Source organism: Esox lucius, chromosome 18 (assembly GCF_011004845.1).
Source record: "Esox lucius isolate fEsoLuc1 chromosome 18, fEsoLuc1.pri, whole genome shotgun sequence".
Taxonomy (NCBI): domain Eukaryota; kingdom Metazoa; phylum Chordata; class Actinopteri; order Esociformes; family Esocidae; genus Esox; species Esox lucius.
Genome location: NC_047586.1, coordinates 8,898,167 through 8,920,591, shown reverse-complemented (window position 1 = coordinate 8,920,591; position 22,425 = coordinate 8,898,167). Strand labels below are relative to the sequence as shown.

Here is a 22,425-nt window from a genome sequence, read left to right as displayed (position 1 = left end):
CCCAGGACAGGGCCCAGAGGTCAAACGGGTCAGGGGAAGTCAAGAGGGAGGTCAAAAGGGAAAGGTTAGACTACCATACCTGTTCCTCCACGGGTTCGCAGGGTCCCTGTGTTGGATGAGGTACTGACCCCTCCGAAGACGGTCATCCCTTGGCTGACGGGCGACTGGAAGTTGTTAAAGTTGGGGATGGCGGTGACCCCGAAATTGGGGTAGTGCTGATGCTGTGGTGTCGGGTCGGCGCCATAGCGATACCCCGCAGCACTCTGGGAGATACTAGTGTCTCGGTCGTCTGTGAGTTTTGTTGCTTCTTTATCCTTGCATTGCACACAGCCCATTATCTATATTCTGTAAAGAGAAATAAAGAGAGAGAGGGAGAGAATGGGCAGAGAAGGAGGAGAGAGCAATGGAAAGATGTAAAGGGAGGGAGAGAAAGCGACAGGGAGAGGGAGAGAGCGGGGGAGAGAGTGGAGATTATGAACTTGACTGTAAATCAATAGTACATCCAGTCTGCTCTTTTTTAATGAAGGTTAAGGGGAATGAGTAGCCGTAATACATGATATAGAAGAGCACTTTAACATTGTTCTGGGTTTGCTCTCAGATGACATGTCCTCACATTCTTTGAGTGATTGCGTAATGTCTTAGAAAAATCTTGGTCATCTGGATTGCAGAAACGCAGTCTATTAAAAAGCATACTGATCGTCAAGAAGTGGAAAATCACATGGGGTTCTTTAGAAATACAACAGGTCTCTTGCTAAATAACAGGAAGCAGATCATCCAGTCAACATTCCCGCTGGACAGGGAGGCACAGTCCATACACAAAACCAGTGGATGAAGTTTATTACAGCGCAGACATTATGGAGCTCTCAGCTCTCAGCACTGCATTCAGAATCATAATGAGAAGTCTAGCAGATTGCTCCAGTGCTCTCTCTTGTTAAAAAGAGTTTCCGGCAACTCTTCTCGACTTAAGATTTTCTGGTATCTCTTTTATTCCGGTAACTCCTGGGCGTATTGAGGATCTCACTCCTGAGGAATCAGATTACTCTCAAACGAACATGCAAGTGTTTTCATGTGGTTTGTATAAATTGTGCTCCCTTACAAAAGAGGCATTTGCCTCAATAGCACCTCTTGTGAAACATATAAAAGGTCCCCTGAGAGCTTCACACCCTGACACACACATGCTCACACACTTGCATACGCACTCACAGACACACAGACACACACAGACACACACACAGCTCCGGATGACTCACACACAAACACACTCTTTCATGGTCCGGGGGAATAGACACACATTGTGATACACACTGGGCTTGGGGACAGGGGACCCATGGAGCACGGGTCACAGGGGCATTCAGTCATCGATTATTCCACGGGTAACATTCCCGCCCGCATCGACCGGCGAGTCCGACCGGCTCCAGCCAATGGGACGACTGGGTGCGCAGGGTGGAGCCCCTATAGGCCAAAGATTGTCGATATTTTTCCAGTGGGACATCTCTATGGGAAGGACGCCCAAAGGATTTGGGAGGGTTGAAGATTGTGCTATGCTTTTCAAATTGGCTTTTGGGCAAAGGCACTCCATTTTGGCCCTGTGTGAGGGCGCACGCGCTGCCCTGAAGACCATGTTATTTCTGCTTGAGCCAAGTCGCCGGAGAGAGTTGCTACAACGTGATGAGAACGGGAAATCCTACCGACGGAGCCTCCCCATGGTGCTGGCCAATTTGCTTGGTCCACGGGGATTTACCCATGTATGTGGTGGTCAGCTTGGTGCTATGAAAGAGTGTCTTAGATCACTGCGCCACCTGGGAGACCAGTTTAGTGTACTTTTATGGTATAATCTCTTAAGGGCTTCAAATAAAGTGAAGACGCATACAGAAAGAAAACATTTCAAAGTGCCTTCAGTAGAGACTGTTTATGCCTCAATTGCAATGTTATTTTCACTGTCAAAATGAAACGGTAGAAGGTTTATCAACTGGCAACTAGAGCTGCATTTCTGTGGTGGCAGGAAACATTTCCAATCATCCTCCGAGAATGAATGTCAACTCATTATCAGCCTGCAAAAGAAACGTGAAAATAATACTGCTATTGTTGTTATTATAGCACTGAGGAGACAAACAGACTGTGAATTGCAGTGTTACCGTGGAGACAGACTGCCGATCTAGCCCTCAGCTGAAGCCACGGGCTGTCCTCAGACATGTCATTAGACAATGTTCGGGATCTCAATAAGAGCCCTGTTTCTCTGCTATCTCACTCCATTTCTCTCTCACCCTCTTTACTACATCTCTCACTCACTCTCCCTCCCTTCTCGCTCTCTTTTTCCAAGCGTCTTTTAGCTTTTCCATGTCTTCGGAGAGAAGCAGGAAGCACGCCCTGCAGCAGTCACTAAAGACGCAGGCAGCGAGAGGGAATGTGGCCCAACACTAGATTATAGAAAAGAATCACCAGAAGGAAGCCTTCCTGCTCTCTGTGTATCAGCAGAGCAGCAGCACAAAGGCCAGCCACACCCCATGGCCTAGACACTTCCCACATCATCACTAACTGACCACTGGGCCAATGGAGCGAGACAGAGGGAGAAATAGAGAGATAGGTATGAGAGAACGTGAGTGAAACAGAGAGATGGCGAGGATACATAGAGAGCGATAGATAGATACATGGATGGGGACTGATAGCGTCTGAAAGTTCAACCAACTGAACACTTCACGTGGCTGTAGTTTAATGCAGAACCCAGCCAGAGAGAATATAAAGACATCCTCTGTGACATTGTCCAGCCTCATTATACTATGTAACATAGAGTCCGACAGAGCATTGTCTCTGCCCTCTGACTGTGACCTGGCAACCAATGAATCTCTGGCTCCAAAAGACAGCGTGCAAATGCCACCATGACTCGAGACTGCGCTAACTCTGTAATCCATCACAACAAGCCCTGAGTGGGACTAGAAGTCTGATAGCAGCTGTGGTCACAGGTACATTCCACAGCGTCTTTAATTACCTAGCTAACCCGGCTTATAGGCCAGTGTGTGAGCATAGCGTCAATACTAAAGGGTTAGCCTAAAAGGGGGACCATTCGCATAGTCTCGGTAGCCACTGAGGAATAATTTAGCATGTCTGACAGTCTTATGACTTGGGGGTAGAAGCTGTACCGGGTCCGATCGGTTCTAGACATGATGCGCTGGTACTCGTCGCGATACCAACCGTGCGTCAGTATAGAGGACATGCTGGACTATGTTTACAGACATCCTCTGACACTGCCTGGCATTCTTGGGCACAGGGAGTATCTGGTGGTCTGTATAAAACCTGTTGGGTTCAAAGACTGAACGTCGACCTGTTAGTAAGTCCTGCGTCCGACATGGAGAGCAAGGGCGCACCGTCACCCGGAACAGCAGGCCTCACTGTCAGTTGCCTTGTAAGCGTGCGTGGAGGGCATTTAGCTGGTCTTGTGGAAGGGCTTTGCCGGGCAGCTCGTGGCTGGGTTTCCCTTTGTTCTGCTGCCTCAGAACACTGCTGCAGCCCAGAGGCTGGATCAGTTTCTAGACCCCGACTTTTGCTGTACTGATCTCTGTTAGGTGGTCAGAGTGCTCGGGCGTTGCGGGTGACGTTGGAGGTATCTGCGGAAGCGGGCTGTTGTTCGCTTAACCCAGTCTAAGCTGCCTTTGATAACAGCACACAGTGTTATAGGTGATTCCAATGGGGCCGGTCGGGAATGGACTGCTGCTGTGTAGATGATGGGAGACGCTGAGAGCTGCAAGCACTCATGCTGGTGTAGGCACACACACACACACACACGCACACGCACGCACGCACACACGCTCACACACAACTGCACGCACACACGAGTACTGCTGCATTCACACACGCGCGCGCACACACACACACACTCAGCAGTGCATAGTCAGTAATGAACCAGCCATAACCACAGAGCTGTGCAGCAGCCCTGACATCAGTGTTATTAAACACCCTGCAATAGGCAGCTTTAACAGCGACTCCTCGCAGCCGAACAGGCAGCCACGACAGGTGCGTCCAACCGCTAACAGAGCCCGGGGCCCGGCGCTGTGAGCCCGTCTCACTATGGACCCCGTAGCAGAGCCCACACCTCTCCCTTTGAACCGGACCTCTTTCATCTCGCTCCCTTTTTTCGCCCCTCTTCGCTCTCCCTCTCTCCCTCTCCACTGATGGATCAATCCCCTCCTGTTCAGACAACAGAAAACACCTGCTAGCCGTAGGCGTATGCATGGCCGCTCGCTTGCCTGTCTCCTCCCCTTTCCTCTGCAGCAGAAAACCACAGCCTGAAACCCGCTGATAGCCATCAGCAGCGTTCCGCACAGAAAACCACATCCTTCTCGCACTACTGCAGCTCCTCCTCGGATTGGTTAAGCCAATACAATGCGTGTTCCTACAGGGAAAAACTATTATAAAGCAGAACATGACCAGAAGCACCATAATGGAGTTGGGTTTGTAATTAGCTGAAGCGAGTGCCATTCCTATAGGGTCTAAATGGACCAAATTCATTACGAGCTTTAATTGTAATGCACATATCTTCTTTTTTTTTTTCACGTGAGAAAGGTGTCACCTTCTACTTCTTCATGATCAGTAATCAGGCTTTCAGAAATGGATACAAAAGGTCTGTCCACAGTGAACACTTGGTCAGATCCACGTCAATAATTCATAGGACAGTCGTGCAAACTCAAGGTAGGCATGTCTCACTGTCGGTATTGGTCTGGCTGTGGCGGGGGGGGGGGGGGGGCATGTATAAATCATAAGGAGCTGGTGGGGGGAGTCAAAGCCACTGGGAGCTACGCTGACACGTTATGCACTTGGGGGGCTCAGAATCTTTTTCATCACGGGACACACTTCAGGCCTTCACGGGAAGGCATCCAGCCCGGCCAGAGAGTAGAGAAGAGGAGGTGAAGAGGAAAACAAAATGGCTGCTTAAACAGTTGCGGTTCGGGTCTAGTTATTCCGGTGAGCACAACATCACGGTCATTACTGTGTCTCAGTGCGGACCCCCTTCAGTGGTGTGACCCGCGCAGCCAGTCCTGTGTAATCTACTCCGGCTTCAGAGCCAGACAAAAGGTCCCGACGTTGGGCTTTGCTCTACCGCTTTGATTCTGTGCGTGTGGAATATAACTCTGGCTCTTTGTTATGCCCTTCATCAGGTGAACGTTAAAATAGACTTCCAGACAGACAGAGCAGGATGTCCACTGAGATAATGAGATAGAAGAGTTGAGTAGAGGAGTGAGAGGGTAGAAGACAGTGGAGCACAGACCAATGCCTGAGAGAGAGAGAGAGAGGGAGAGAGAGAGGAGAGAGGACACAGAAGGAGGGGAGATGAAAGGAGAGACAGAGAGGATTTAGGTGAGAGAGATGAGGAGGGAGGAGAGCTAGGAGGAGGGAGGAGAGAAAGAGGACAAGAATAACAGACAGGAGCAGGAAGGAGGGACGAGGAATCAGAGAGGAAGTGAGGTTAACTGAAATTGTGAGACACAGAGAAAGCAAAATGGAGAGAGGGATGAGAAGGAGGTTTTCCTCTGGGAGGAGCGCAACCCCCCCCCCCCCCCCAAAAAAAAACACTTGACAAAAAGAGCAGGATAATGATCAGCACTGGGTGTCACATGCTGAGCCCCGGGTGCGCTGGGGGTTGGCCCTGCCTCCGCGCTCTCTGCGTGCAGCCAGCCAGACAGCCTGCCAGCCAGCCAGCCAGCCAGCCAGACAGCTCCCGCCACACACAATGGCCGTCAGGCAGCATCCCAGGCCTGTCTGTGCCATTCAAGGTTAACGCTCACGCCTCATTAATTCCACACACAATCGTCAACCTACACGTACCCACTTAACAAGAACAGGACGACGCACACAGCAAACAAGACACACGAGCCAAAACCTCCCCTGTTCATACAAACACATACGTTTTAGCATTAAGAAACAATATGATGGGAGAAAGGCTTGTGAGCCATTCATTTCAAAGCCGTGTGTGTGTGTGTGTGTGTGTGTGTGTGTGTGTGTGTGTGAGGGTTCTGTTAGAAGCAAAGGGAGGTAGAGGTCTTTTCCCTGAAAGTGTGTATGTGTGTCTGTGTGTGTGTGTGTGCGTGCGTGCGTGTGTGTGTGAGCCATGTGCATGTGTAAGCTCTGAATGATCACAACAGCTACAAGCATTGCCATGGGATTAAACCAAATCAGTTCACCAACATTTGGAGACTGATCCTCGTAATCACTTTTTTTGATCCCTCCAAATTTCTATACTGTGTTTAGGATTGCAGCGGGACTGTCTGGTGAATCATATCCTGAACTCTATCATCGCAATATCGTTAAGTATGTTAGTGAGTATGTAAAGTATGTTAGTGAGTATGTTTAGTCTAAACCAATTACTTTGCATATACGGGTCTTACACAAAAAGGGCATTATCATAACAATCAGAATGTGTTATTTCATGATCAATTTTTTCTTTTTACATGTTCCAACAACATGCCCCTTTAGAAGAATTATGTACCTTAGCATAACTGTAGCATCTGCCTTGAAGACAAATATCAGTGCTTTTCAAAGGGAGTCAGCTGTGTATATCTAGGCTGGATTATCTTGTTTCATGGCTCTTTCTTTCAGCGCATGCCCACCCGGATGTCTGTTGGAGGATTCTCCAAGCCTTGTAACTAATAAAAAAAAGCAAGCGAAGACCACTCTATCCCCACCACAATAAGCTCCTCAGTCTCTAATGCTGCTTCCTGGGCGGTGATAAGAAGAGCAGAAGAGCCTGTGTGGCTTTGCCTTACAGATAACAGTCATGGGAACACTGTTTCCCTCCACAGTTTATGGCTCATTTCAGCAAGCTGCTTCAGGGCAGGGTAGGTTTCTTCACCAGATGGGATTATGAACTCTGAGCTGTCAAAACTATGGATAACCCACCTCCTTTCGACTCCTCCCTCTGGCCAAGGAGTCTGAGGCGGCTTGCTCGTTCCTTCTTTCACGTCTCCTTCCCCTGGCTGAGGGAGGTCCCCAATGCTGGGTCATACTCCTCCTTCACTCCTTCTCCCTCTCACTCAAGTGACTCAGGGAGAGGCCAGCGACCTTGCACTTGCCCGCTCCTGTCAGTCAAAGTTCAGTCCGGCCCTGGCTACGCTACACTCCGCCAGGGCTGGTTGAGTGGGAGGTGCCTGGGCTGGCACCATTGTGTCAGGGTGACTCAGTGTCTTTGGTGGCATTCTGAGTTCTGCAGGAGGAAGGGACCTGGCAAGCAGCACTGATGGAGATGGGTTGGTCTCTCAACACTGAGCGTTAGCCTTGAGCCATCCTGAGCCTTTAGCTGTTAGCCTGCCTGAGCCCAGCCTAATACGCTCTGGGCAGGGATTAGCAATGTGGCTTCTCAGCTTTCTCTCCCTGGGGCCACAGTTAGTGGAAGCCATTAGTTGCTGTTTAATCAGGTTAAGAATCAAGTGCTAGCATTGTGAGCATTTAAAACACAATCCACCAGTGCTATTACGCACATACCGCAATGTACTCACAAAATGAAAGCAAATTAAACAGCAATATTAAGTAAACAAATGTTAAGTAAATCAATTTAAATTTGAATTAATTTATTTGTGTAGATTAGTTCAAATATGAATGTGTTGTGTTTTTTTTATTTTCACTGTATCAGATCTTAAGGTATACATACTTAGGTATATGCTAAATATTAGTCTTTGAAATTCGACTGCAGAATACCCTGAACTACTGACTAACACATCTCATCAACGGATTGGTGTATCAAAAAAACTGTATTTGATCTAACCTGAACATGCTAGTGATAGAAGCTATTAAATGCATTTTACCATTTGGTGGAACTGAAATGGGTAGTGTCATCTACATATTTGTGAACTCCCTCTCAGTACGTCTGTCACAGCAGGTTTTCTTAAACCAGCATATCTGACACAAAGTCTCTTAACTTAACTTTCAAAGGTTGACATAAGGCAAGACTTTTAGAAAATGGTGTATAATGTACATTCATCTTTAATAAAATATATTTAAAATCTAAATGAAACACCAACATATATATATTTTATGACATCAAGCCTGTTATGAAGGCATGCAATGGATATGTTACATTTTTGGGGAGATTTACTAATGTAATTGGAGGGACCACTACAACATAAGCTTTGATGTCACATCACGATTCATGGAGAAGAAATATAGTATGAAGTCAAATGTATTGCTGGTTGCAGTGCAGACAAAAGCATTTCTAACAAAAGTATTATTTTTCATTGGTGTAAAAGTAATGTGAAATTTCACACAAAACACGTTTGTTGTTCAAAATCAACCTCAGGTGACATTTTCACCCTTTGAAATGCCAAAACTAAAAAATTGATCATGCTTTAGGATACATGTATTTGGTTCCAAACTGAAGAGAATGTGTAGGAATGTGCTGTATGTATTTGTTTGTATTCATAATTTAAAAACAGAATATGTTACAATGTCACATCAGAAGACAGAGTATTGTAAATTAACAATTTAGACTGAATACTGAGGCTGAATCAATATAGAATATGGAGTTATTAAATCTCTGTTCTTTGTTATACTTTACAGAGATTTCAAAACACTAGCTGAGTGACAACCACAAAGCACAAAACCTCTGCCTTAAATCGAGCTTGCAGAGAAAGCGAGCTTCAATTAAAACATGTCATTTTGAAACCAAGTCATAGAATAAACCCCTGATCTTGTGATGTGAGCCCACCAAACACACAGCCGACCTGTGTTTTAACAATGCAGCTTTGTCCGTGCCTCGACCCCTGACCTCCACCCTCTGGATTGCCCAGGGATGACCCGTCATAAATGACCCTGCAGCATTATACCACCCATCTAGGCCATCATCTGTGGCCAAGCACTCTACCCACTGGATGGAATATTCATTATGTCTCCAGTGCAGAAAGAGAAAAATGGCTTGGATTGTTTGTGCTCTTATTACCTTTATATTCATTACCTACCAAACAGTACTGGCTTTGTGGTGGCAGTGTTCACACCACCACACACACAAGTCATTATGCCGGGACAGTGCCACGCAAATCATAGAAATGACATATATATTCCCCAAAATGTCAGCACAAATTGTTTAGCTGTTTCTCTGGCTAGGCTAAATGAAGAGCAAGCAGTGTCGGCTTTACCAAAATCGCTTCTCCAACAGAAACAAACCCCAGTCTGGTCTGTTGACTCTGTTTCGCTAGCTTTCTCAGAGGTCTCGCAACGTGGCGCCGATGGGTAAAATGTAGTAACTCGTGTGAAACGGCCAGCCAGTTAGCAGTGCGTGGTGGGAGCGTTTCAATCGGTGACGTCAGTCCATCCTGAGACCTTGACGACGTCGTTTCCCTAGCCTGATTTCCTATGACGACCGTCCAATTTTGCCTTACCATCACGCGCCACCGTGAAAATGTGCCTTCGAGGGGGCGTGTTACCATGACACATCCGAGCGTCTTCTGCAGCAGCTTCAAGACTAATCGTGTGCAGCAGCAGAGGAAGTAGCCTCTGAGAATCAAAACGAGAAACGTTGCTGTCCCCCATTTCTGTTTGTTTTTTTTTTGTCAAAGGGGCCGGGAATTCAAGGTCAAGAAAAAGAAAGAAAGAAAGTGAACATCAAGTCCTTTTGTGTGTTATGCACAGAGAGGAGACTTCACATGTCGTTGCAGGTTAATGCAACACTCTGGTCCCCATTAGCTAACGCAATACCTTTGTGGTTAACAGGCACTCTGTAGGACAGCTTTCCTACCAATTACTGTGTAAGGCTGCTTGAGCAGGATGAGGTTAACCATGTCATCTTCACGTCCTTCATGTGTTAAGTTTCCATTACTCAGTTGCCGACAATAACATTTAAACTGGAGGCGAGAGCAGAGCTTAAGCATAATGAAAAAAGACCCCACAGTCACTCCTTCCATATGTACAGGGGTTTTGTGGATGAGTTCACCACTCAAAATAGGCCAAGAGGGTGAGAATTTGCTCCATTAGCACCCTATGTAGTATAGAGTGCCCTACTTTGGCAGTAGGCTAAAATTTGGGACACAGAATGACAGTCATCATTTTGACTCTTCAGTATTTTGGGACCATGATCTTGGAATGGATGTAGTTCTTCAATTCAAGCCTTTTTGCCTTTGTACTGTACCTGTCTGTTCTGTATCAGGCCATGTTTCATGTCCTGTTCGGACTCCGGGAACTGGAACTGCTGCTTTTGGCAGAAGCTAATGGGGATTGTAATGGAATCCCAAACCCTTCCCTAAACAGATAGAGTTTAATGAAGAAGATGTCCTCTGCGTGACCTTACCCGCCCCCCCCTCTATTCGGCTGTTCCTCTGTTCTGTCGGTCCTCAACACACCCGCCACAGCACATACTTCATGTCAGGATGACTGAATGACCCAGATACAGCTGGACTAAGTCCCAGTGCCGCCAGCCGCCCCGTCCCAGCAGCGGAGGTGTGTAACATCCAGCCATTCCCAACGCGCAGCCGCCCGTCACGGACCTACCGAGCGATCAGTCACTTCAGATCTCGTTGCTAGGTTACCGACATTCCTCGGCACACAGAGTGCTAGAAGCCCCCTTGGCTGCTGGCAGGGAGAGCTGTTCAGGGCTGGGGAGTGTCAAATGGAGAGGGAAAATGACGCAGGAGCCGACGACTCAAGCCCTTGTGAATGAGGACAGGGCATGAGAGACTGGCTGAGTGTGCGAGCGGCGTGCGTGCCTCTCTCCGTGTGTGTACGCACGGGTGTGTAGAATGCAGTGTACGTACATCTGTGAGGGTTTATTTTCGTGCAAGGGACAGCAGGAGGTTTAAGGACGTCTGTAATCTGCTAGAGAGGGATGGAGAGTGTGTGTGTGTGTGCGCGCGTGTGCGTGCATGCGTGTGTGTATGTGTGTGTGTGTCTGTGTGTGCGTGCGTGTGCGTGTGGTGGCTCACTGCGCCAGTCTTCAGTTGTCCTGTGGAATACAGTAAACCCCAGTACTGGCAGCCAGCTACACAATACAAGCCTGTGATTCCGATCAGACTGGAGGAACCGCTGCTTAAATATGATGGCTGCACCTACAGACTATTTTTTCTTTTGGGTCACCACCACTCCCCTGTGCGTGCTATAGGACCAACCAATCGAGGTGACACCCGATGGTCTGACGAGCTGAGCGACAGACCAACGTGGCCAGGCAACCAACCAACCGAGGTGACACCCGATGGTCTGACGAGCTGAGCGACAGACCAACGTGGCCAGGCAACCAACCAACCGAGGTGACACCCGATGGTCTGACGAGCTGAGAGACAGACTAACGTGGCCAGGCAACCAACCAACCGAGGTGACACCCGATGGTCTGACGAGCTGAGCGACAGACCAACGTGGCCAGGCAACCAACCAACCGAGGTGACAACCGATGGTCTGACGAGCTGAGCGACAGACCAACGTGGCCAGGCAACCAACCAACCGAGGTGACACCCGATGGTCTGACATCAGACACGATAGTCTCTAGAAGCTTAAGTTTAGAGGAGCTGGTCCATATAGATGACTGGAAGGCAGGCTCAATCTCTGTCAATGTGAGTGATCGACAACTTAGGTTTCCAGGATCAAGTGAACCGGTGCAGAAGCGAAGAGGAAGCGGGGCGTCCTCTTGTCCACTGACGAGGCGGCCTGGGGAGGTCTCGGTCGGCGCGGTGATCCGAGGTCAGTGAACTGGCAACGTCAGTTTGTTAACCGGGTCTATATGGAACGGGGCTGCTCTAATGGGGTTCAGTTCTGACCAACCATCTGTGAAGATATGCCGCACAGCCACGGCTATCACGCCGACCCGGGTTTATAAAACAGAACCAATATTGCAAAAAGGGTAATGTGTGATGGTTTCTTTGCAGGAAACGATGATGTCATTTTTAAGGCTAGTAATTATAAGATCCGCTCCACATTTAATACTAAATGCCTTCGTAATGGTGTCTGATTTGCTTCCCCAACGAATAGCTCAAGATATCCGGGCCAGTGTGAGGGAGTTCACCTCGGCCCAAAGCACGATTATAACTAGACAAACAGAATTATTACAACGCAAACTCACATGCTAGGCAGACGATACAGGCTGTCACATTACAAATGCACAGTTTGGATCCACTGATTATGGAAACACTTCAGCCACTTAGATTTTTTTCACCATTTTTGTGTTTTTACGAAAATATTTGATATCATTACATCTATCTGTTTTATTGATTAAGTTTAATGGAAGTGTCCTGTGGCAGTCAATAGTCACATTTACATTATTTATTTATTTAACTTTATTTCATTTGGAAATTCAAACAAAAACACTGAACAAGTAAACGGAAACCTACCCACTGGTGATCTGATTTCTCTCTGCATTTGTCCTTGACCAGGCTCTTCTCAAATTTGGCCTCAAAGGATCTATTGTCTCACATTTCTCCCAATTTTGGTCATGGCTTGGCAGGTGATTTACATTTACGGGGGCTACAGGTTTTGACCGAGACCAAAAAGCAGAATGGCTTAGCAATGATGCCAAGGGGGGGCCGGCTTTTACAATCTTCAATTCGCTAAAACCTGTTGGTTAAGTGTTGCAACCACCCAGGACTGTGGAAACTATTGGATATGATGCACTCGAAGAAGGGACTAAAAGGTAGGCAATATTAGGGGCAAACTTTTTAGTTTTTGTTGAAGAACTGTGGCCCTAGGGTGGTCTAGAGGCCCAGACACACATGTTTGAATGGGCAAGGGTCTGAATCTGCCCTTTGACCCACTGTCTCACCAATCTTCCCCACGTTTCTAAAATGTTTCTATCGCATTCAATAGCAAACTAAAATGACAACAGGTGGAGACCTTAAACATTATATTTGTTATACAACAAAAAAAAGAATGATTTCATATCTGGAAAAAATAAAAAAAAATAAAAACGTAGATGTTGGCCGGTGAAATAATGTGCCAGATGTACCGTTTGTGGTTCCATTAAAACCCGTGGCAGAAGGGACGCTTTCAGAAGAAGAAAATGTGCTCTTAATTTCCTTTCCTCTGTCCAGATCGGCCCACTGTGGGAGCCTCAGTAAAAACTAGAACGGCACGCCGAGTTAAAGCCTGACCTCACCGACCTACTATCAGGCTTACGCTCTGCCACGTGGCCAGCACCAAGCCCACTCTGTGCCCACACTGTGCCCACTTAGCCACACAGGCCCTGCCAGCACATTTATAGGTGTGGACCGCTGCTGTCAGTCACCCATATAGCACTGTAGAGTCCCTTTACAGGGCCAAGGCTTTGGAATAGAAGACTATAAAGAAACTCTCTGAGAGGAACGGGAAGGAGTCGGAATGCCTTCTGAATATGTCAGTCTGCTGATCCAGCCTTCTGAATATGTCAGTCTGCTGATCCAGCCTTCTGAATATGTCAGTCTGCTGATCCAGCCTTCTGAATTATGTCAGTCTGCTGATCCCGCCTTCTGAATTATGTCAGTCTGCTGATCCAGCTTTCTGAAATATGTCAGTCTGCTGATCCAGCCTTCTGCTGAAATGTGTCTCGCTGCTCAAGCAGTAACCACAAGTTCCTCTTCTCCCATTTCCTCAATGACTAGAGAACAACCGCAAATTCAGATTACGTTCATCTGGGTTGGGACATGGTACACTGATCTGGTCATTCTCTGGGTTTCCCCCTTTAAAGTACAGTAGACACAAAAAAAAACCCTCCTCCCTCTCAGTGGCCTGAATCGGTTCAGACAGGCTTCTTCATTCCAGCAACACTGGTAGAGTGATGTCACATCACTGGGACTAGCGGGTAAGAGCCAGAATGGCCATGTGGCTCAACAGTTGTCTCGCTCCATCATAATCAAAAAGGATGTTGCCTACTGTCAACAAACCAAACCTCCGATATGTGGAGCGGTGTACATGAGAAATGCAGACAGCTCTGGACAGCACAGGTTCCACCCTGACCAAGAAGAAGCCAAGAGAACATCAAAGAGCTTCTCCCCTCCCCACGAAGTAGAACCAGACCTGTCTAATGGGACTGACTGGTCACTAATGGGACTGACTAGCATGTCCACAGCCTGTCCACAGCAAGTCCACAGCCTTCAATATTGGCTCCAAACATTCCCCATTGGCCAACAGAGACAAAGAGCAGTACTGAAGATCAAGAATACAGACATGGCTAGCTACGTCAGTCGTCCGTTTACAACTTTTGTGTCACCTTTTTAATCTTTCCCGAACCAAATATACATTTCCAGTCTTAAAGTGAATTTGAGTTCCCCAGTTAAAGCTCTATCAATGGGACCTGAACTCTGATAAAGAGGGAATTAAAGCTTCTTTGTGTCGGCGGCCATCTTGAATGGGTAGAGATTAGGCAAATTTTCAACCCAGCTACGGATGTTCCCCACAAGAGTGTCAGACGAAGCACGGTCAAGTGAAAGAGACCATTGTCACCGTCCACCCAAGTCCTTAATAAACCCATCCATGTGTGAAGCCATTAGTTGGGCTGGTCCAATCTTTAGGCTTTCTGAGCCATGCTCACAATATACCTGTCACGCCTCTCAACAGGGGAGCAGTAAGTCTAAACCTAAGAATGAGGAAGGCAGCGATCATTGCTCCTTAAGGGCTCTGATTCCTGCATCAATGCCTTTTCATGCTGACCAATCGAGTCAGTTGACAGTGGACAGAAAGTTGACAAGTTGACAGAAAAACTAATTATCCCCAGGTTGACGCGCTTGTCCCTATCAATGGGAAATGTTTCTGTGGCCTAGGATAGTCTAGCGGTCTAAGCCACCAGCTCTGGCCCTCAATTACATCGGCAGTAGTGATTTTTTTTTTTTACATTGTAGTCATTTACAATATACTCTTATCCAGGGTACATTGCAGTTAGAGCATTTATCTTAAGATATATAGGTGAGACATTGACACAGTAAGTTAATCAATCAATCAATCAATCAAATGTATTTATAAAGTCATTTTTACAACAGCAGTTGTCACAAAGTGCTTTTACAGAAACACCCAGCCTTAAACCCCAAGGAGCAAACAACAGTACTGTTGAATTTCAGTGGCTAGTAAAAACTCCCTAAGAAGGCCAAATATTAGGAAGAAACCTAGAGAGGACCCTGGCTCAGAGGGGTGACCAGTCCTCTTCTGGCTGTGCCGGGTGAGATATTAAGAGTCCAATTTGAATAATTAATAAATGCATGTAGGGTAAATCCAGAGTCTATTTAAATTTAGACTAGGTCAGAAGTATGACCAGATGGACAAAGACAGGGACAGCAACGGGCCCCCCAAACCAGGTACTCCGCAGGTGTGGACCAGGACCTCATGTCCTCCTAAATTTTAAAACGGAGGAGACTGAGAAAATTCAGAAAATGCATTCCTCATATCAACAAAGATTTATAGTGGAGAAGGAGAACTTAGTGGGGGAGGAGAACTGACCCAATCCCCCAGCACAATAGTATAGCAGTGTAAGACCTTGGGACTGAGACAGGGGGGGTCCGGCGACACTGTGGCCCTACTCGGGGGAGGCCCCGTACAGGGCCTAACAGGCAAGAAATCAATCCACCCACATTGCCAGGCATCAACCAAAGGGACACCCACCAACCACAACCACCCTGAATGAGGGGTGAGTATTGCCAGCTGAGTACAGCCCAATTGCACAAGTGCGCAACAGTGAGACAACAACAAGCCAGTGACTCCCCCGAAAGGCATTGGTGGGAGGGCATCCCAGTGGCGACGAGAGCCCACCTGGCAAGACAGCAAGGGTGGACAGTATCAAGCCTTCTGGTCACCTTCACGCCCCTGGGCCAGGCTACACCTAATCATAAACCGTGCTGTCGAGATGAGTTTTTAGTAGACACTTGAAAGTTTGCACTGAGTTTGCATTTCTAACCTTAATTGGCAGATCATTCCACAGAAGTGGTGCTCTATGAGAAAAGAGCAAGAAGTTCTCTGTCATCCACTTCCTAATATCTGAAACTCATTCTTCCAAAGTAGCGAATTTTGGGGCTTCTCCATGCTTCATTGAAATATATAACTGTGTGTCATCAGCATATCAGTGAAAATTTACATTGTGATTTCGGATTACATCGCCCAGAGGCAGCATATATAGTGAGAACAATAATGGGCCCAGAACCGAGCCTTGAGGAACACCAAATCATACCTTTAACTTTAGATTTATTTATGATCTGAAACCGGCCTGGAGCATTTCATAAATGTTATTTGTCTTCAGGAAGGCATTCAGTTGTTGGGAAACACATTTTTCTAAGGTACGATATTGGCCTATAATTGTTAATTTGTCGGGATCCAGATTAGATTTTTTTAGAAGAGGCTTAATTGCGCAATTTTTAGTGAGTTTGTTACACATCTGGAGGAAAGGGAGCAATTTATTATGTTCAACATTGGCTGACCTAGCACAGGAAATAGCTCCTTAAGTAATTTTGTTGAAATCGGGTCTAGCTGACAGTTTGTGGGTTTAGAACTCAGTACAAATTTAGTGAATGTGTTGAGCGATACAGTATCAAAAAATTCAAAAATTTGACACCTGGTCAGTGAGGTTCAGGACATTCTCAGGACAACTGAGATTTTGAGGACCATAACTATTTAAGGAGTCAGTTATTTGTTTTCTAATGGTGATGATCTTTTCATCTAAGTAGTTCATGTATTCATTACAACTAAAGTGAAGACCCACTTCACTTGTTGAGCTTTGCTTTTTTGTTAACTTTGCAACTGAATAGAATAGAAATTTTGGATTGTTTTTGTTCACCTCAATCAGGTTGGAGAAATAAGCTGATCGAGCAGACGTGAGTGATTTTCGGTATTGTAATGTACTGTCTGTCCAGGCTAGTCTGAATACTTCCAACTTGGTGGAGCGCCACTTTCGCTCCAATTTTCTGGAGTCTTGCTTAAGTGCTCTAGTATTGTCTGTGTACCAGGGAGCAAGTTTCTTGTTGCGTATTTCTTTAGTTTTTAGTGGTGCAACCGTATCTAATGTATTTCACAGTGTTTAGTTTAAATCCTCGATTTGATCGTTTACAGATTTATTTACTCTGTCGTTAATAAGCAAATTTATTTGTAGTCCGTGAATTTATAGTACGCTTTTGAAACTCATTGTTTGCGGAGCAAGTGGATTTCTTGTTTTAACGGTAAATGTAATAAGACAGTGATCCGATAATCCGGGATTTTTGGGGGAAATTATTAGATCTATTGTATCTAAATCTAGGACTAAATCTAAGGTGTGATTGTGGCAACGTGTTGGACCTGACATGTTGGATAAAGCCCATTGAGTCAATTATAGCTTCAAAGGGGATCATTGGACTTTTCATATGAATATTGAAATTGCCAAAGATTAGAAATCTGCCATGACTACATGGTTAGACAAGAATTCTGGAAACTCATTGAGGAACATTGTGTATGGCCCGGGGGGCCTATAAATAGTAGCTATGTTAAACGATTTATCGGCCTGGTTAACTTTCATGAGTAAAACATCAAAAGAATGAAAATCACTGATGTGTTTGAGAGTACATTCATATTTACTGTCATAAGTATTAGCAACAACCCTTCCTTTTCGGGATGCACGAAGGATATGATCACTAGTATAGTCAGGAGGAGAGGCCTCATTTGTGGCAATTAATTCATCAGGCTTTAGCCACGTTTCACATAAACCAATAACATCTAGTTTATGATCAGAGAGTTTATGATAGTTTACTGCCACTGCCTTTGGAGCAAGGGATCTAACATTTAGGAGTCCCATTTGGACATGCGAGGTGATACAGTCATTTTTATTTTTATTTGTGACCGAGGTAGAGGAAGGCTTTGTCTTAATAAGGTTGTTTTTGAAAGCACTACCTTGTTTAACTTTTCTCAGCCTGGAATGAGTCACAGTGGCAATAGGTAAAGCTGTACTAACTACTCGGGCTATGCTATCAAACAGACTCCACCATGCAAGCAAGCTAGCTAACAGCCTGCAGCCTGACCTGCACCCGATCTCATGGTGAGGCTATAGGAGTGTTAACCTTGCTCAATGAAGCAACTATCGGAAAAGTAAGTGCTAGAAAAGAAGAAGAGAGAAAATATATAAACAGACACACACAGACACACTCAACTTCCACATCCTGCAACGCAGACAGAATCGAGCAGCAGGAGAAGACACAGTTCATAAACTCTCAACTTCCTGAGTCAAACAAAGAGACACATCCAGATATAAACAGACACACACAGCACATAAATAACCACGCTCCCCAGGAGCCAAACATACATGCCCTGCACGTGTGCTCCATCCGGGGGTGTGTGTGTGTGTGTGTGTGTGTGTGTGTGTGTGTGCATGTAAGCATCAGCTCGGCCTCCAGCCAATAATCATGAATCACGATAAAGAAATAATTAAGACATTGAACCTCTCCTTTACCTGCTCTGCTGTAGCACAGAGACATACACACAAACACACACACAGAGAGAGAGAGAGAGAGAGAGAGAGAGAGAGAGAGACACTGAGAGATGAGGAGTAGAAAGAGAGGGAAGGCCCCATGATATAGCTGTGGATTACATCCATTACTAGCAGTACTCCCTTTACCCCCCCCCCCACCCACCTCTCACATTCTCCATTTCAACCCCCCCACCTCTCTTATTCTCTATCTATCCCCTCTGCCATCTCTTTACCCCTCCCTTCTTCATCTACCCCCTCTCCCCTCTTCTCTTCTCCATCTCTCTCTCTCTCTCCCTCCTCCGCTTCTCCCCCTCCTCAACTCCTCCACCCCCTCTGTCTGCAGGTTGGAGGGAGACTCCTGCTAACCTGTTACAGAGTTGTCAGGCTATTTCTGACATCGAGGAATTAAAAAGCAGCGGTACAGGGGAGCTCTTCTTTAATGACCTGCCGGGGGAGCTGGAGGCTTCGGAAAACAAAGCCCCTCCCCCAGACACTTCTATATGTTTCCTAAAGCTGCTATCTTTCTCAGCGGGGGGGGGCTCTCTAAATTCGCTGACATCTCATCTTCCCCCAACGCCGCAGAGCCTTGACGGAACGATAACGCTGCAGCGAAAGGAAGATGAGCTTCACTAAGAGGCTGGGAAATAACACCGGTGAGCGGGGTCAACCAACAAGGTGTTCCCTGAGTAGAAGTCTAAAATGACCACAGAGGGGCCGGTGTGAAGAACCCCCCCTGAGTACACTGTGACAGCGGAGTCCAGGGGACTGGTCTGACCGCTGATGTTTAAACAGAACCCCTCTGGAGAACAGAGAAACCCACTAGCAGAGTAAAGCCAATCTGGTCCGTGGGCGGCTCAAACACTTCTCATCATCTCTTTATACTCAGTAGTGAGGAGAATTTACTAGCAGGTAGGAACTAAGAAAATGTGTTTGGGCCCTTCAGAAACCAAGTTGCCGAACGCTGCCTAATAGGCTGCTCGCTATACACTGTCATGATACAGCCTACAGCCATTTTCTCATTAAGACAGCACAGGGTAAGGAGAGCAGCATTTGGATGGAAAATGCAAACAGATGTGTTAATCTAATGGAGTGCATCTAAAATAGGTTAACAGTTCCCACCTACAAAAGCCCAGCCTGCAGTTTCTCAGGCTTGTGTGATTCACCATCAACCACAGTGAAACAAAAAATGTCTGAGGGTTTCTCAGACATTTCAGAAAAAAAGCGTTCTAAGCCCACATTACAACTTGTAATTGAAAGAAATGAGCAATTATAACAGATAATTGATGTTTAATTAAGTACTCCCCCGACCTGAATATAATAACAACATTTGAAACTCCAACACTTCACAGAAGATGTGCTGAGTTGGGTTCTTCATTAGATAATGAGTAACACACGATGAAGGTCTGGGCTGAGAAAGGTCTTTGCACGGCACAACAGCAACCTCGCTGGAACGAGTGACTCATTTTCAGATGTCACTAACAAGCGCCCACTCACGCACGCGCCCACAACAATACTGCCAGCCTGTAGTCTCACTGAAGGTGTGTGTGTGTGTGGGGGGGAGGGTTGGGTCCCTGCCTGTGCAGACAGCACGCTGCCTCGCAGTCATCATAGCCCCAGCGTCCACGCTGTGCCCGGCTCCTTTAGAAACCACTGTAATCCCGCAGAGTTAGCGCCCTATACGATGTGACTGGAGCGGATTACGGGATTAACGCAGATGTTCGGGAGGGACAGCACGCACACTGTCACAGCTGTGAATGTGCCAGGGTAATGTATGGACCCGCCGTGACTGCCCAATACCCAGCTGGCCCCATCAAAGCTTCAAGCTGGCTCCTGGAAGAAGGCACCCCTGTCCTCCAACTGGTTTTCCACTCGGACACTGTTTAGGAATTCCTCCTTCCCGTTCACAGCGGTGGCTGTGCCGTGGTTCCGGACCGGCCGGCGGATTCTCCGACACAATACATCCCCTTTGTCAGCCTGCTTGACCATTCTGTGCTCCACAGCCCACAGGCAGGAAGTGGAAATCTCAGAGTGCAGGCTTTTTGACAGGGCCAAAGGATGACCCAAACTCTGGGCTGACAACTCAAATAACTTTTTTTTTAAAAAGAAACCGGTGCCCTCACTCAAGCAAAAGAAAGCCACTGTGTTGCAGTCTTGTCATTATATAGCGCAGTTCGCCAGTAGCTTAGTCTCTCATCTTGAGTTGAGGAGTGGTCGGTGTTAGGGATAATCTTGTTTTTCCGATGGTCGCCCTTTACAACCTGCACGTCATCCTTTTAATAAAATAATGCTTTGCATCACGCAAACCTCCGAATAGGCTGCACAGGTGAATCAAATAGCACAGGTCATCACAGGTCACCGGGGTTAGCTGATTAGCTAAATAAAATCACGTAAGTGTTTGTAAACAGTTTATAAAGTGAATTATAAACTCAAAGACCCCATGCGGATGTACAGGACATACATAACTTCACGTAAGCCTTCTCAGACATTTTTCCAAGTATTCCAAGTCTGATGGTAACTCAACGTCGTCGCTAGCAAAACAGTGACCGCTCCTAAACTTGAGATCAATAATATTCAAAAAACGACGAAGGGAGCAAGTTCAGATACTAAGGTGACAGTGCTCGCTATGATCCCTGGCCAACAGCGGTAATCATTTAGAGTAGTGGTCAACATGGTGAATGCTCCAGGGCGCCAACTGGGATGCGGCCATGGCCTTGCGGAAAGAATGAAGTGCTGCAGGACGCTGATGAGTAACCTAGCAACACAGCCACTGTCTGACCCTCTGGAGAAGACCTAGCACCATAACCTGGGACAACGGTAACAATACACATTTCATCATAAGCGCAAGAGCTGGACGGACGAGCACTCCAAGTGGTGACATGTGATGACACTAGAAGACACTGGGGCAGAACCCATGTGAGCCATATTAACCTGCTGGTCAAACTGGGCCAAACCGAAGACACTTAGGTTGTGGCGCAGCCAAGATTCGAGAAGAGAGACCAAGAGAGAAAGAGCAAGAGAAGAAAAGAAAGAGAAACAGAAAGTTGGAATCCCACTGGAGCCAGGTCACAGAGTCAAACCAAAACATCCTATGCCTCTTTTACCATACACAAGCAGACAGTGAGCGACTGACAGCCCTGCTGACTACAGTGGCTGGAAGTCTACTGCACTGGGTAAACAAAAGACACACACACACACACACACACACATTTGCTCTTCGTTCGGTTGATAAAATCCTACTTGTGGAGGTAGACAAGACAGAATGTAGTTTTGGACAGCAGGAGTGCCGTTAGCACCAACTCAGACCAGCGGTGGCCAGGTGGTGTGTGTGTGCGTGTGTGTAAATGTGTCTGAGCTTCTCTGCTGTGTGAGCTGTAATTAATGTGACAGTCAATACCCCTGTACTTACCTCTGGTTTCAGCGTGTCAGGATCTTTATTTGCTCCACATTGCTTTGTGCACCGCAAAAACAGAGGCCCTGCGGGAAGAAAAAGATTCAATTATTAATTTATCACATTCAATAAAATATGACTATCAACTGTGTGTGCCAGCCAATGTACAGCATTTACTGCATGACTCACACCAAACAGGTCTAACAGTTTCCGTTTCTGCCCTCAGAGTTAATGCCCTAGGAAGTCATGATAGGCAGCGTTCTATTGAACAGTGACCCCAATATCTGTCCATTCGTAAACAACAGGTTGCAGCTCAGAACACACTTTAGTTGCCAAGCTTATTCAGAAACACCGTCTGCATGATGGCCTTGTTTTCTCTCCGGTAGCTCCTGTAGCAGGCAGGTGGTTTTGAGGGGCTTAATTCATTCAATGTTATGAGTTGAAAGAGACTGGCGAGAGCTTTAATGAGAGCTCTCCATCAAGTAGCATTTAGTAAAGAACCTCCTTCAAGTGTTGTGTAGGACCCACCCGATACACGAATTTACCACAGAAGATTTGCATGAGCCAAGATGTGCTTTAAGCAATATCAACCAATTTACCAAGTAACCTATGCCAATTAGGCACATCGTAAACCTTAGCTTTAATAAGGCTTAATAAGAGATGAAAAAGCCACAGAGTTTTCCAGTAGAAATCT

General features: G+C 46.5%; 1 protein-coding gene across 3 annotated transcripts in view; it reads right to left on the bottom strand.

Moving 5' to 3' along the window:
* The window catches only part of fynb (FYN proto-oncogene, Src family tyrosine kinase b), a 55,196-nt gene that overhangs the window by 21,900 nt on the left and 10,871 nt on the right, over window positions 1–22,425 (bottom strand). For all 3 annotated transcript variants that reach the window (XM_029114591.2, XM_029114592.2, XM_029114593.2), the window contains exons 2-3: window positions 21,750–21,817; window positions 80–345 (exon numbers count right to left, since the gene is read on the bottom strand). In XM_029114591.2, coding sequence (XP_028970424.1) covers window positions 80–335 — 256 coding nt within the window. In that variant the 5' untranslated portion in view covers window positions 336–345; window positions 21,750–21,817. The remainder of the gene's footprint in view (window positions 1–79; window positions 346–21,749; window positions 21,818–22,425) is intronic.